A 16,231-nucleotide genomic window follows, 5' to 3' on the forward strand; every position below is an offset into this window, starting at 1 on the left:
TGCTGCCCTGGTTCTCTAGTCCCTGCGGATGCTCAGACTCCACACAGAATTCCCCAAGGGCTCGAGAACTGGCTTCTGTGCGCAGGTCTGAGGCCTCGGTGGATGGAAGTGCAGCAGTTGGGTATGTAGCACAGTGCATAAATCTAATAATGAGCAGGGAAAAGTAACATCTGTTTAAGGAGAGCATGTAGGTCCTCCCTCCTCCCTGCTGCAGACACAACAGCTCTGCCACGGGCGCCTCTGACTGTGGGTGCCCAACTGCAAGTAAAAGCAACAGTGTCCCTGACTGTGAGACAAGAGAGCATGCTGGCTGTGTGCAGCCACAGGTGCCACGCCTGGAGCACCACCCTCTCTTCACAGCAGCTGCCCACAGCAAACAACAAAGGCAACACCAAAATGCTTAAAATTTATTTTAAAAATGGAAAAATTATGAAAATGTCAAGGCAGGGATCTGGAAACAGTTTCATGGCTGCTATCTGAAAAGAAATCTGTTCCAATTAACAGTCTCTAAGCCCACAGGGTTACCTGAATCCAAGGGGATTAATTATAACTACACAGAGATTCTAAGTTAGTCTTCCACCCAGATGTCTGGCACTAAAAGAGGAGAAGAGCAAAGTGTGTGTACACGAGCATGGTGTGTGTGTGTGTGTGTGTGTGTGTGTGTGTGTGCGCGCGCACGTGCAAGAACAAGCTCATGGCGTGTGTGGTGCATGCTAAATATGTGATATGTGGGCATGTATGACTATGCATCAACAAGTGTTGTGTGTTTATGATCTCACCATGTTTGTGCATGTGTTGTGATGTGTACATGTTTATGTGTGCTTATGCATGTGTGCTTACTGGGCATAAGCAAGTAATATGTGTATTTCTGTGTCTGTTTGTGTTTCCTTGAATTTGTGTGATATATGCATGTATGTGCACACGCAAGCTTGTGTATATGCATGTGTTTTTATATGTGTGTCTAAGGTATCTATGTGTAGTGTCTCCATGCCTGTATGATGTATGCATGTCCATATTTATGTATATTTGTATGTGTTTGTTTGTGCAGACTAAGTGTATATTTGTGGATGTATGGTATGTTGAATGTGATGTGTACACATGGACATTATCCACGTTTATGTATATGCATGTGTGCCTGTATACATGTGTTTGCAGTGTCTATATGTCTTGTCACTGTTCTATTGTGTGAAGAGACACCATAACCACAGCAACTCTTATAAAAGGAAGCATTTGATTTGAGGCTTTCTTACAGTTGAAAGATGTCATCCACTACCATCATAGCGGGAGCATGGTGACAATCAGGCAGGCATGGCACTGGAACTGAGAGCTTTACATCCTGAGCCACGGGCCGGGGAGAGAGAGAGCCTAGGCCTGGCATGAGCTTCTGAAACCTCAAAGCCCACCCCCAGTGACACAATTCCTACAAGGCCACCCCACTCCAATAAGACCACCCTTTCTAGTCCTTTTCAAATAGTGCCACTCCCTGGTGACTTAGCTTCAAATACCAGAGCTTGTGGGGGCCACGCTACCTATGACATGTTTCCAGCAATGTGTGTCATGTATGTCTATGATAGACACATGTGCAGGTGTATGCGCATGTTTTGCACATGAACAAGTATGCGTATGTTTTGAGTGCTTATATGTAGTGTCTGTGTGCATGTGGAGCATGCACAAGTGTGTGTATATTTGTGACATATAGTGGGAACTCTGTTCTGACAGATGCAGAGACGAGAAAGCCATTTCATAGGAGTCTAGGATTCACGCCTTAGAGATTCCAGACACCCAGAAGAGACCATAGACTCAAGAAGCCAATTGTATGCTTTAATCAGCATTTGTAGGTAAGCAGCAAAAAGGAGAAAGAAGAGGAACTGACAGTGTCAGCTGCACCTTTGCAAACTCCAGAACTACTAGGTGCAGGATGCCCGAATCCATGCTCACTAGCATACAGAACTCTGAGCCAGGACAGAAGTGGGGTGCAAGGTCACCAAAGCATAGGTGCACCCGAGGATGCAAGTCCCTGCAGCGAGACTGCCTGGTGGGTACAAGGGCGGCTGGGAGAAGGGTTCCATGACTACTCGAACCTGACCCACCCACGTCCACCTGCTCACCTGGTGCGGGCTCGGGCACGGCCTCTTCACCACTGTCGTCCACCACCTCCTCGGCCAGCCCAGAGCCTGGAGAGTCAGCGATGGCACAGGCTGAGCCGGGACTGCTTGGCTGGGAAGCTGAATCCCCCTCGCTGAGTGAGCCACAGCGGGCACGCACTGCCCGGTCCCCTTCGGGATCCCTGTCCCGGCGTGCGCGGCGGTGCACACGGGAGTGGAGCACCATCTGGTGGTAGGTGCGGAAGATCTTGCCGCACTCGAAGCACTCGGAGGACTTGCTCTGGCCAGTAGTGGCCGCAGCCCTGCGGTTGGGACGTGAGGCCGGCCTGGGGTCAAGGTGGCCAGAAAGCATGGGGTCCCCAGGTACACTGGCCCTCTTCCTGGGAGGGCCCTGAGTAGTAGGGGTATCCTGTTCACGCTTGCGTTTCTCCTGGCTCACCAGGATATATTCACGCTTGTCCTTGTCAAAGGTTACATCCCCTGCCAGGGCTTCGTCCCAGGTCCCGTACTTGAGGTACTCGGCCGGCTCAGCCACCTTGCCCCTGGTGGCTAGCTGCCAGGCCTGATAGCTGTTGACGGGGTCCAACTCGGCCACCCGCTGCCCAGCCTGCCCGCTGGGGGACACGTCACCAGCCACGTATGGTGTCAGGTTCAGGCACTGTAAGAAGAACTGCTTGGTGTCCAGGGGGCCCTCTGTGTCTCCCTCCTCAGCCGGGGCTCGTGTCCGGCTGGCTTCAACTTTGCGGTGTATGGCGTTATGGGCATTCAAGCTGTCCAGGTTTGTAAACAGGTTCCCGCACTTTGTGCAGACCTCATAGAGGGACAGGCCAGCGACGATGACCTCCTCCTGCACCACATTGTTAATGGTGGCAATGGGGTCCAGGTCACTCTTGGGCCTGTTCTTGCTTCCTGCCTTGGGTCCGTGTGCCTTCATGTGGTTCTTGAGGAACCAAGGCTCTTTGAATCTCCGGCCACAGATGTGGCAGCCGTGGTCGAAGGAGCCCCGGTGCTTCTTCATGTGAGCCTTCAGGAACCAGGTCTGGCTGAAGGCCTGGCCACACACCTCACATGGAAACTCCCCGGGGCTCAGCTCGGGCTTGCCATTTTCCACACAGGCCTCGCTGCTGCCGTTGGGCACCTGTGCGGTGATATGGTCCCTCTCGATGTGGCTCAGCAGAGACTCCTCCCGTAAGGTGACAAAGCTGCACAGCCTGCACTTAAAGGGCTTGTGGGCTTGGTGCACGTGCAGCTCCAGGTCCTTCTTCCGTTCAAACCGGCTCTTACAGAAGGAACACTGCACCGTGGCCTCGGAGTCTTCCTGGGCACCGGCCGCCCCCTCCGCCTCCTTACGGCTGCTCCTGAGCAGGATCTTGCTGTTGTCCATCGGCACAGCCCCGTTCAGCATGCGGTTGCAGGCTGAGGTGCTCTTGGTAGGACTGGCACACCCATCCAGGCCCTCGGAGACACGCATCTCACCCAGCTGAGCCTCGCCTGCCTCTGGCTCGTGCCCCTGAATCAAAGTCCCCGTACGGTGGCTGCGGATGTGAATCTTGAGGTTGCCCTTCTGGGAAGCCCTATGGTCACAGTAGGGACACTTGTAGGGCTTCTCTCCTGTGTGCTTGCGCATGTGCTGTGACAGCGAGCTCTGGAATGGAAAGCTCTTGCCACAGATGCAGCAGCTGTGGCACGCAGCCTTGTCTGCATCCACCTCATGGCTCCTGCCAGCCCTGGGTGGGCTGGATCCCCTCCTCAGCTCCATCTCGGCCTCTCTGCTGCGATCCATTAGGACGATGCGGGTGTCAGAGCACAGCCTTGTGTCGTGAGGGCCCGGAGGTGGGTCTTATCTCTCCATTTTCAGAGGGGCTCCTGCTGCCCAGAGGGGAGGGAGGTACTTGTGATGAGTGGGTGCATATTCTGGGATGTAGCAGACAGCAGCAAGCACCTGTAACAGAGACGGGAAAGCCCCATAAATACAGCATCCTGTGTAATCGAGCGCACAGCATTGCCTGTGGTCAGCTCTGCATACTCCACCATGAAAATCTTCCTCAACCAACGAGAAAGGACGTTCATGGAAATGCACACAGGTGAACACCGGGCCCTTTGCCCCATCATTAAAACTAAAAGTTCATGCTAAAGTAAGTGACTTCTACCACAACCCCACCAAAAGAGTAAATCTTCCAGAAAAACTAAAGAACACCGTTTACAGGCATGGAGAAATGCAGATTTTTGCACAAGAGGATGTAAAGCAATAAGGGCAGAGGGTCAGAGTAAAAGATGGAGGCAGAGTCCGGCTGAATCTGGAGCCCACGGTCCCTGCGCCTCAGGGCTAAAGAGTGCACGAGTTCACCACTGGAGAGGCAAAGACCCCCACCAGGAACACGGGAACGCCCAAATCCAGAGGCCGCGGCAACCAGATCCTCTGTGGCAGCTCCCCTGTCTCTGTGTAGTTACAAGCACAGCCACAGATCACGCTACCATGCTTAGCTGGCCCAGCCTAGTTTCCTTCCCACCTGACTCCTTGCTCCCATGTTCCAAGGAACCCCAAGCCGCAGCCACGGTACTGAGTACTAATTGCAGGAAGAACCCCTTCAACCAAAAGGTTGTGTGGTCTCCTTCCTGGCTCACTGTGTCCTCATGGGTCAGATTCAAACTCTAGCCCTAACAATGACCAAAAGGGACCCAACCCTTGTAAGTTCACACACTGTGTGATCACACCAATTCCACACCTATCCACCCACCAGAGAATAAGAAACAGGTTCTTCCCTGGGTCCTACCCACGACATGACAGCCACCCAACCCTGGCCGCCTATGTCCGGTGCAGATAGGGATACGGTGCAGAGACCGACCCTCCCTCCCTCCCTCCCTCCCTCTCTCTCTCTCTCTCTCTCTCTCTCTCTCACACACACACACACACACACACACACACACACACACACTCACACACACACACACACACACTTCACAATGCAGCATCTTACAGAACACAAATGACATTCTGAGTTTCTGTTTTCATTTAGTGGTGTGCTCACACCTGTCTTAATCAAGCACTCGAAAGACCCTTAGGTACCAGTTCCTTGCCTGCTCTGGGCATCCCCTGAACCCTTTTGCTGAGACAAGCCCAGAAGGAAACCATCAACCAATAGAGGGAGCACTGCTGCAAGTCACTGGATATAGCAAGCATCATCCAGACATCCTCTCAGGAACTGGGGATTCTGAGTGCCACATGACCACAAACACTCCACAAGGTAGAAATCTGAGAGTGACCTTAAAACACAGATGGAGATGAGGAGAGAGCCCAGACCACCCAGGGCTGGCAGGAACTGTGAGATGGACCGGGACATGACTGCCTGCCACAGAACAGCTGCTGCGTCTGTTGGAAGGGCTTTCCCCTCCAGAGCCTGCTGCCAGAGCACATGCTTAAACATGCAGGAGAGAAAACCCCTACAGGTCTCCATGGAACCTAAGTGAACACAGGCAAGCCAAGCTGGACAGCGCCCCCTACAGGTCTCCAAGGAACCTAAATGAACACAGGCAAGCCAAGCTGGGCAGCACCCCCTACAGGTCTAGAAGGAACCCAAACGAACACAGGCAAGTCAAGCTGGGCAGTGCCCTCTACAGGTCTAGAAGGAACCCAAACGAACACAGGCAAGTCAAGCTGGGCAGTGCCCTCTACAGGTCTAGAAGGAACCCAAATGAGCACAGGCAAGTCAAGCTGGGCAGCGCCCTCTACAGGTCCCCGAGAAACCTAAATGAGGCCAGGCTGGGCAGCTCCCCCCTCTACAGATCTCTAGGACAACAAAATGAACATAGGCAGGCCAAGCTTGGCAGCCTCCTGCAAGGCGTGCCTTCCTGGCTCCTCCACAGACTTCCTAACAGCAGGGACAAAGCCCAAAGCTCACTGGCCCAAAATGTAAAGCAAAAATATAAACTTCTCAAAATGGATAAACAAGTGATCTTGACCCTGTCTCAATGATAAGTGTATTTAAATAATTTTATCAAGAAGTTTTATATGGCTGTATTGCTATTTACAATGGTATATTATATATAAATTAATATAAAAGGCAAATAATTCCTAGAAAGTACCACCTTTTCCCAGACATTACTTCAGTACTCCTGAAAATGCTCAATGAGAAAATATAAAAATACAGATAATTATTTACATGTAACTTAAGGACCAAATAGGGTATAAAAATCTTGTACATTTAAAGAATTATATAATGATAAATTATGGGGAAGAAAACAAATCTTGGATGTGAATGGACCTGAAGGTATTTCAGACTCGGTATACTAACTAACACGTATCTGTCAAGGGTGTTCAATGCCATCCAGCTACCCAAGAGAATTATATGGTCACATGCCACAGCCTCAGGAAAGACACGGAAAAGACAGGCACAAGGCAAGCAGGGACCACAGAGGTAGCCTGCAGGGAACAGTTACAGCAAGAAGGCCTGAAGTGCCCATGTCATAACCCACATTACCTCTGTAGACGACACCCATGCAGCTACAGACACGTGGTGTGGAATCCCGCCTGTATGGCAGCACTGCACAGCTAGTCCTGTCCTCTCCCCGTCACCTTCTCCCGTACCCCACCCCGTCGGGATGACAGGACAGAGCCGTGTGTACCCGGAGAACCGAAAGGGATCTGTGTTGTTCTGCTCAACCACTGACATGTGCCCGTCTCTCTCCTCCCTATCGTCTCAAAGCTTGGTCTGACTCCAACCACCCCAACCCGTCACAGCAGGACACCTGCCCTCAGAGACTGGTGCGGGCGGTGGGCAGCCGCCATTTTCTACCTAGCCATCTCCAAAACTAGCTTACAGCTCTACCTAGGGCCATCAAGTCAGACACTATAATGAGCAAGACATCACTCATTCAGAGCAGGGCCTCGGGACCATGGGCAGACGGTACAGCCTTCTGCCGACTGCCCACCAGGCCCTCAATAAGCAGCCCTGAAACAAAGCCCAGGAGAACCAGCCAGGCTGGATTTCTGAGCACTAATGGCACTGAAGAGAAACTGCAGTCATATGAAGTGCAGAATGCACGGTGCACACAGCCGAGACCAGGCACTATCACCTAAGGAGCTGCATGGAGACCTAGCCGCTCTGACCCAGAGGCTGGGTCACTGTTCCTCCTAATTCCACCAAAGACCCTCACAGGGTCCCTTAGGGGCCAACCCAACAGACTATACGTGTTCCTCTGGCTACAGGTGCAAACTGCTATTAATCAAGAATGTCAGCTGCAAAACTGACCACAGATACTGATCTCAGAACCCTGACGACGAGATGAAGCAACCACAGGGCTGCCCAAGCACCCACACCAACCTTCTGTCCTTAAAGCCCAAGGCCTCAACGGCTAGGACAGTCTCCAGTGATTTACCTACCATATTCTTACCCAACAGACAGTCACACACACACATACACACAAACACACACACGGTACCCTATGACCAGACAGTCAGCACCATCTGGCTAGCTGGGATTTACATAAAACACATCAACCTGCAAGTAACCAGTCGATACATGCTAATTTGCTACCTAGGTGAGGGTGACAGAGGTGTCCAGAGCCACACAAGCATAGGGTGGTGTGTTCTGCTGCTGTGAGGACACCAGAGCGCACGTGAAACACTGCAGGTTGGTTTTGGACAACGTATACCCATTTTTCCTCTGCTGAAACTCAGAACTAGACAGGCAAGGCTTTAACGAATTGTTTTGGCTGTTCTGGCATATTAAAATAGATTTCCAGTGGGTTTCTGCTCTATGTGCAAGATTCTCCAAGGTGCAGAGAACCAGTTAGGGTGAAGCTGCTTTCTAGAAAGTGCTTTGTAGCTGGGTGGTGGTGGTGCACGCCTTTAATCCCAGCACTTGGGAAGCAGAGGCAGGCAGATCTCTGAGTTTGAGGCCAGCCTGGTCTACAGTGTGAGCTCTAGGACAGACAAGAGAAACCTTTTCTTGAAAAACCAAAGAGAGGGGAAGAGAGAAGAAGGGAGGGAGGGAGGGAGACAGAAAGAGAGAGAGAGAGAGAGAGAGAGAGGGAGGGAGGGAATGAGGGAGGGAAGGAGGGATGGAAGGAGGGAGGGAGAATTTTATAATTTCTAAATAGTGTGTTTCATTTTATAAAAGCTGAATAATCAGATTTACTGTGTTAAATAGGGGAAAGTAAAATATTAATGTGTCTTAGATATGACAGAGATGGAGAGAACGGGAATGGATGACTGAACTTTTAAGAAAATTACATAAACATCACTGCCCAGGCCTGACAGCACCAAGTGTCACACCCCAAACAGCTTCTCCTGCCCCTCGATCACCCAGGTGACATAAGTAGGTAAGTGACTCTCTCTGGATCTGAGGCCACCAGGCAGCAACACCCCATACAGAGAGTTTCTCCAGTTCCCCAGGTCACCCAACCGGCTCCATCAGGCGAAGTAGCTGCACTGCCTGGGTATCAAACTCCACAGACTGGAAAGAGTTACCTTCTGGACACCATGCCAACCATGGATCCTCCTGATGAGGAGCCCTACAGCCCCACAGCACAGGCACGTCACCCCCACTCATCCTGCTCTGGGCATCAGTGACACCAGTGCGCCTGGGGTCCCTCTATGGATACGGGGAGTAAGCACCCCAAAGTAAACCCCTAGATGCTCATGAAGATGGAATATGATCGAGGCACTAATGCAAGAGGCAGAGTCACTCCCAGCACCCCAGGACTGATCACGTGCTCCCCAACTGCCAAGCACTCATCTAGGGCAGCCATGAGAAGAGGTCCTAGATGAGCTGAGCATGCTGGGACGGACAGGAACTGAGCAAGGCAGGGCGAGAGAGGGTAGCATGCCTGCCATGCGCTGAGAGGACCAAGAGATGTTTCCAGAAGGCCCAGATGGAGTGATGCACCATTTGTGAGCATGGACAAGCTCTTCTGAGGGACTGCATCTGAGACTGCAGTGTGGCTGGGCTCTGTGCATGAGGACCTGCTCCATCAGGCCTGCTGGTGTGGGGGGACTAGAACCCCATATGACTTCCTAGGAGGGGACTAGGGCTCCATATGACTTCCTGGTGGAGGGGGGACTAGGGCTCCATCTGACCTCCGGGGGGGGGTGTAGTAGGGGCTCCATCTGACCTACTAGGAAGGGAGACTAGGACCCCATCTTAACTGCTTGGGGGGGGGGGACTAGTACTCCAATTGTCCTACTTGTGTGTGGGGGGAGACTAAGACCCCATCTTACCTGCTGGTAGGGAGACTAGGTCTCCATCTGACCCATTGTGACGGGGAGAGGACTCAGACTCCATCTGACTTGCTCACTGAGAAGTGAGACTGGAACTCTGTTAGACCTGCTGGCTTGGAGATGAAGCCAGAGCCTGCTGCCTTCAAAGATCTGTCTAGTTTAAAACTCGTTCAGTTCCAATTCACTCATTAACCCCACCGGGCTCTACACAGCTCTGACCTCCCCAAGGCCAGGTGTGCTTGTCTGTGTGCTTTTGAAGTCTCTCCCAGAAAGAAGCGGGGCTTCTAAGAGGAACTGGTCTCTGCCAGTGCTAGAGGCCTGCTGTGGGGACATGGCCGTGTGCTCCCTCCTCTGTGGACAGAGGAGAGCATCAGGAACGTGGGCTGCAGGGGGTCAGAGGGGCAGGGCAATGTCCCCACCCGCCTATCTGTTTGTAACGCGGCTTAGCCTAGAGAAGGCTGAAGAGTAATAAGCTTGTCTACAGAGGCTCTGGGAGACGCGGCAGACATGGCAGGGAGCTATGCTTGGCGTGCCTCTGGGCGGTTCCGGGAACTCCAGGAGCTGGAGCGGGTGCAGGGCCCAGCACACCCCACACACCATGTGGGAGCTGCCGGTCTGTACCGCAGGACACTGTGGGCTTGTTCTCCCGAAGACAATGGAAGGGCCTCGCAAGTCACACTGCAGAATTATGAGCCATGAATTAAAATACATCATTAACATCTTGGGCAAGCTTATCTGACTCCTGCAGACAAAACACGTATTATCTGAACAAATGGGGGAAAGTCCCCAACAACAATGAAGAGTCCCTCTCCCTCACAAACCAGTCTGCACCAGATTAACAATTGTGGTTCAGTGTCCCCAGACTAGGGTCTCTCAGAGGTCCATGAAGGGATGCATTCACTGTTCCAGAGTGTGCAGGCCGCAGGGCAGGGTCTGTGTCCTCAGACCAGCAAGAATCCGTTATGAACAGGAGTCCTTTCCATTCTAACAGAAGACCTGAATGCCAGTGCGCTTCAGCTATGCTTCATTTGGAAAGGAGGGGTAGAGGGATAGAATGTAGTTGTCTTCAACAAGACTTTCCTTTAAATTTTAGCAAACCCCAAACAAATTAAAGCAAGTACTTATCACACCAGTCCACAGATACAGAGAAGCATCCACTCTACTGTCTATAACTCCATGGACTTTCTATTTCTAGCAAGTTCTGCACCTCAGACCAAGGCAGTGAATACGATATGCGATCACAGTAAAAATACCATGTGGTCTAAATGGGATTCCTCTGCCTGTAAGTTACCTTTCAACAAACAAAAAACCAAATAAAGTCCTTGTTCCAAACAGAAGAAACACTCCATCTTCCAGACGCAAGTCTGAGGAGAAAGCCTTTGTTCAGGACAAAGGTCGTCTCAAAACAGAGCATGGCTGAGAGATGGCTCAGCAAATGGGAGCACTTACTGTCCTTGCAGGGGACCAGGGTTCAAGTCCTCCTAGCACCCACAGAGTGACTCAAAGCTGTCTGCAGCTCCAGGAGATCCAGCGCCCTCTTCTGGCCTCTGAGGACATGCACACACAAATAAATAAGTCTTAAGAAAAGAAAAGAAGAAGAGGGGCAAGAACCTCTGGGTTCTTTCCCTTAATATGAAGATTGGTAGTCACAGCTGAGGAACCAAGGGTCAAGGGTCACACCCAGAGAAGCTCAAGAGTAAACAACAATGGACACCTTTCCCTACTCATTAACGCTACCTACCACCGTCACGACAGCAAGCAGAGACTTTCATAGGACACAGGGCTGGAGTTCTGGATCACCTACCTGTCTGTGCTGCTCTGAAATTAACAAATTCCTGGGACTAGCTGTGCACTATCTGCTAGTTTTGGGGTCTCTTATCAGTGACTTGTCAGTAGGAAAGCAAACACCTCAAAGCTAGCACGGCCAGGGCAGCAGGCGCCAGGCTGTTCCACGAGGCTCTCCAGATAAGTAAGTACATGTGTGTCTGTCCTCTCCCCTGCCACGCGGGACAGCACTGTGGCCTCAGGGAAGAGCCTATAGCCTGAAGCAGTTTCCAGCAACGTCATCTTCTTCTCGAGGTCTCTGTGAAGGGCCCCACTTCCTGGCTCTGAGACCTGCACCAGCACCCTCCCTGGACAGCCTGGACGGTGCACCTTCTGTTTGTCCAACAGCGTCCCTAAGACAGTTGGGCTCTCTGCACTGTGACACCGGCCAGTCTTTCAGACTTCGGCATCCTCCCTCACCACCAGTAAGACCAATGCTGCAAATACCTCAGGAGAGTTGAAAACTGGAGGAGTGGGTTGAAAAAACATGAAAATCCATAAACCTCTATCTTTAAAACCAATGTCAGAAATCAGGAAGCCTTCACGAAACTTCAGGAATAGTCCAGTTTAAAGGAGGCTGAGAGATTTCTCACAGAGGCTGACTGATAGAGAACCCTCCCCACCCTGGTGTCTAACAGACATCTTCAAATTCTTTCAGAAAGTGTCAGCGGTGAAAACAAGCAACCTCACAGAAATGCCCGTTTCCTATCAGTGGAGGTAAAATGCACTTTCGCTACAATGTTTCCACAATGGACTATGTCACTTACCCCAAACAACAGGCGCTTGCCCAACTTCACAGACACTGCCCTAGCTGTAGCCTCTCACCTGACCACCATGCAGCTGCTGCTGACGTTATCTCAAGCGTCTTTCGGTGTGGGGAACAGCCTCCGTCATCACCAAGGTCACAAACGGCTGGAGCAGGAAGCAAGACAACTTGCAGCAAGCTGCTGAGCTTCCCTAGGAGGCAGGCCAGGGTGTAGGAGACACCCCCCACGCCAAAAGAAATCCCTTACCAGCTCATGACAAAAACAAGCTCTCCGCAATCAGTTTCCCAGACATCAAAGAAAGAACTCAGACACCTGATGCAAGCAAGCAATGCTCTTAATTAAATACATTTTGGTAAAACGGCTGAAAAGGTCTTAAGATTTTGTTTGCCGTTATGCAAACACCAATCAATATATCCCAAAATCACCGAAGGACTGATCTACCCAAAATGCTTAGCTAAACATATAGTGCAAACACTACACCCACTTAAATGTTCCAGATTGACGACCGCCAAGAGTGGCGACAACCCGGTTTATCACTGACATGCACGGCCCTTCTGCAAAGCAGCCGGAGCCCTTACAGGAGGGTGATCCTTCAGAGAATGTTTACAAAGACTGATTCCTGAGGAGAACGTGAAGTCACATTTTATGGGATTTACCCTGCTCTCCCTGTCCAAAAATACACCTTCAGACACGTTTACTGGCGCTGCGGAAAGCTCTAGCATTGGGGACGAAATGTGGTTCTTTGCTAGGAACCAAAGACTCAGCAAGCCGAATGCTGCCGTAACTTTCTGGAAGGCTCTGCTGTGTTCTCCATGAAAATGACGGCAAGGCTGTACACAGAATGGCCACTGACCTCGCAAAAGTAAGACAGTGCTCTAGGGAGCAACAGTTTCTTAGTGAAAGCGAACATAAAGTAAGTTGGTTTTTTTTTAAGTTTCCAGGTGTTGAGCTCCACCCTGTGAGCCCCTAGAGCAGTGATTCTCAACGTGTGGGTCACAAACCCTCTGGGGGCGGGGGAGTCAAACATGTTTTTCATGGGATCACCTAAGTCCATGGGGGGGAGCACAGATATTTACATTACAATTTCCCACAGTAAAAAAGTTAGTTATGAAGTAGCAACAGAAGTAGTTTTATGGTTGGGGTCACCACAACATCCTGTATTCCAGGGTCGCAGCATTAGGAAGACTGACAAACACAGACCTAGAGAGAAGTGCTTTCTGTGGACCTGCAGCAGGAGCTGACACACGGAAGGCTACATCACGTATCTTAGGATGTCACCGGCTCATGTCAATCACGTCAGGCTCGCAAACATTTTCCAAGAACCCCAAACCGTGTCGTTAACCGTGTGGCTCCATAAGGACGGCCCCTCTGCCATAAGGTCAGGACTGCTGTAAGCACATGTTATTTAGTGGTGCACACATCTAGTGGACACCACTTCCCTCCCTGCACACAGGGGGACACACAGCCCTGGATTCCTCCTCTCCAATTTGTCCAATGCAAATGCTGTGAGCAGATGTGCAGGGTGCTGCTAGGAGACGGGCAGAGATGAAATGGAAGCATCCTGCATCCGGCAAGGTGGGGCCTGGAGGTGGAGCTGCTGGACCTCCGCCATACTCAACAGGCCATGCTGTTCACAGGCATGATTCTGTGCGGTCCGTGACTATGACTAATGTAGGAGTGTTTGTAGGAACAACCACACACTCCTAGCTGGTAACAGAGAAAGTCATTCAAGCTCACCACTCAATACAGGCACTTGTTGAATGGAGAGATGCTGTTAGCTGTCTATGTGAGATGCTCTTCTCTACGGAAGACAGAAGCAAGACAGTGGGCAGTTAACCTGCCAAACCTGGCACTGGAGACTAAAAGAACCCAAAGCCAGGCGTCTGCCAAACTGAGTATCTGTTTGAGCTGCCACACGTGATTCTCCAGTAAACATGAAGCAATAGAAGAAGAAGCCACTCTGCCTGCAGACTCTCCTCCCTGCTGGGGCTCCGGGATGAATATGCAGGGTTGTCTCCAGGAGGATGAGCCGGTCTCATCTGTAAGGAGACACCATGCATGCAGACCATGTTCAGGGGGCTCTCCCCAGCAAGGCTTCCAACCCATGATGCACCAACTGTGTATTCGTGTGAATCACCAGTACTGAACATAAAGTCTTAACTGAGCCAACACACATCCGTGCAAGAATACAACCAAAGATACCCAATTCAACGCATCCTTCTGGGAACCGTGACTTCACATGTGTGCTGTGGGCCTCTCAGCTCTACGCCAAAGCCCCAGGTCAAACCGTTTCTGCCCACAGGTATCATGGCACTGCTTTCAGCTTCCCGCTTCGTTTCCTGCTGAGTTGATTTTGCTTTGCAGAAATCACTTTGCTGCCCTAAGTCTGTGTCCATTAGACAGTGCAGTAAGGCCTGGCCCTGCCTGCTCTGTCTGCAAAAGGGAAAGCCCCAGAAAGGAAAGTCACAGGTATCAGGCTTGTCCCTGATGAATTAAGTTGACGGAACACCAGAGGAGGGAACAGCCCATCCGTGTAACCACAGAGAGCAGACAAAGATCTTCGAGTCCTCACAGGAGAGCCGGTATGATAACTATATGTTAACACAGAGAGTAGACATGTTCCTGGCGGACAAGAATCTCCCTTGTAGAATGGGAAACCGCACTCCTCATTCTCTCATTCACCGGACATCTCCACTGAAGACACGCAAACCATATGCTCTCAGAGTCAGGGTAGTTTCCTAAATCCATCCCCAAATCTCTACAGGAAACTAAGTAGGAGGGCGTCTTTCACAAACAGAGCCAAGGGCTAAGAGCACGGCTCAGCCAGTAAAGGGCTTGCCACACAAGCGCGAGGGCCTGAGTTCAGATCCCCAGCATCCATGTGAAAAAAGTTGGGTTCAGTAGTGTGTTGTCTATAATCCTAGCAGAGGAAGACAGAGACAGGAAGATGGCTGGATCCCCCTTACCACAGACCCTGGACAAAGTGGGGAGCTCCACGTGCAAGGACAGACACTGTTTCAAAAAGCAAAGAGCATTTGAGGAAGACATCAAAGTTAACCTCCGGCCTCTACAAGGGCTCACATCAGCATGTGCATGTACACACACACACACACACACACACACACACAGTTTCACTGCAACCTGCCCCTTACTGGGTCTTGTGCATGGAAAGGTGCTGACCATTCGACTTCTTCACCCTGAAGATGTCCTTTCCCAAAACACATGAATCCAGAGCCGGGCTTCAGAAAGAAGCTGCCTCCGCACTTCAAGCTGCCTTCCCAATGGGAAGCTTGAGGGTCCCCTCACCACCCTGCCAGTCCACACAGCATCAGTGCTGCGGACACCCTCTCAAGGAGCAGTACACAGGCTAACCGTGTAAAGGTCACCTCCCTCACAACACAGGCACCGCTAGCAGCTGCTCTTCCTGAAGCGCCCAAGTCCTTAGAGAAAAGCCACCTAAAAGGAAACCTTTCAAAAGGCCAGCGTGATGGGGGTCACGGATGCCCAGGCTGCCTTCCTCTGGTGGTGCTAATGGGCAAGCCACTGCCTGTGCATGGTCCTTACCAAGGGAGGCCCATGTGCAATCGCACCCACTGGAAGAACCCAGAAGAGAAGCGGGTCCTAGAGCCACAGAGGACAGAGACTTGGGACCCAACCATAGACCTTGAGACCAGCCACTATGCACGTGTGAAGAACGGCTATGAGCGTGTGAGCTGTGACTGGGTACGCATGCTCCTGCCAGTGCATGAGCATGTGAAGCCATGAAACATGCAGGCACCTGTAGAGAGTGCCTGCATTTTAAGTGTGTGTACCTGTCCCATGTGAGAATAAGTGTTAGCACAATCTGAGAATGTCACGTGCTAGTGGATCTGCTCGGCAGCTACTGTGGGAGGATGCTGGTGCCTTCTAGCATACACACACACACAAAAACACACACACACACACACCACACACACCACACACACACACCATACACACACCACACACATACCACACACACCACATACACACCACACACACACACCACACACACACCACACACACACACCACACACACACACACCCCATACACACATACCACACACACACACCCCACACACACTCTGCTGCCAACACAGTCCTGTCCCTCAATAGACAGCTCTGGCTTCACCTCTGTGACGGTGGAGACACTTGCCCTGAGCATCCCTATGGTTTCCCCCACAGTTCCAATGTCTCTGAGAGCAGTGCTTCCCTTCCCAGCGAGAGATTCAGCCACCACAGAGAAACGTACAGCCTTCACCCTAGCCAGGGCAGCCCTGCTGCTGCTCAGCTCAGTG

At 51.4% G+C, this 16,231-nt stretch overlaps 1 protein-coding gene across 4 annotated transcripts in view; it reads right to left on the minus strand.

The window, feature by feature from the left end:
* Positions 1 to 16,231, minus strand: part of Znf516 (zinc finger protein 516) — an 88,695-nt gene that overhangs the window by 37,949 nt on the left and 34,515 nt on the right. For all 4 annotated transcript variants that reach the window (XM_041640837.1, XM_041640838.1, XM_041640835.1 and 1 more), the window contains exon 2: positions 2,109 to 4,047. In XM_041640837.1, coding sequence (XP_041496771.1) covers positions 2,109 to 3,888 — 1,780 coding nt within the window. In that variant the 5' untranslated portion in view covers positions 3,889 to 4,047. The remainder of the gene's footprint in view (positions 1 to 2,108; positions 4,048 to 16,231) is intronic.

The sequence above is a fragment of the Microtus oregoni genome, unplaced genomic scaffold, assembly GCF_018167655.1.
Source record: "Microtus oregoni isolate MIOR12 unplaced genomic scaffold, Mior012 000065F_ref0000479, whole genome shotgun sequence".
Lineage (NCBI taxonomy): Eukaryota > Metazoa > Chordata > Mammalia > Rodentia > Cricetidae > Microtus > Microtus oregoni.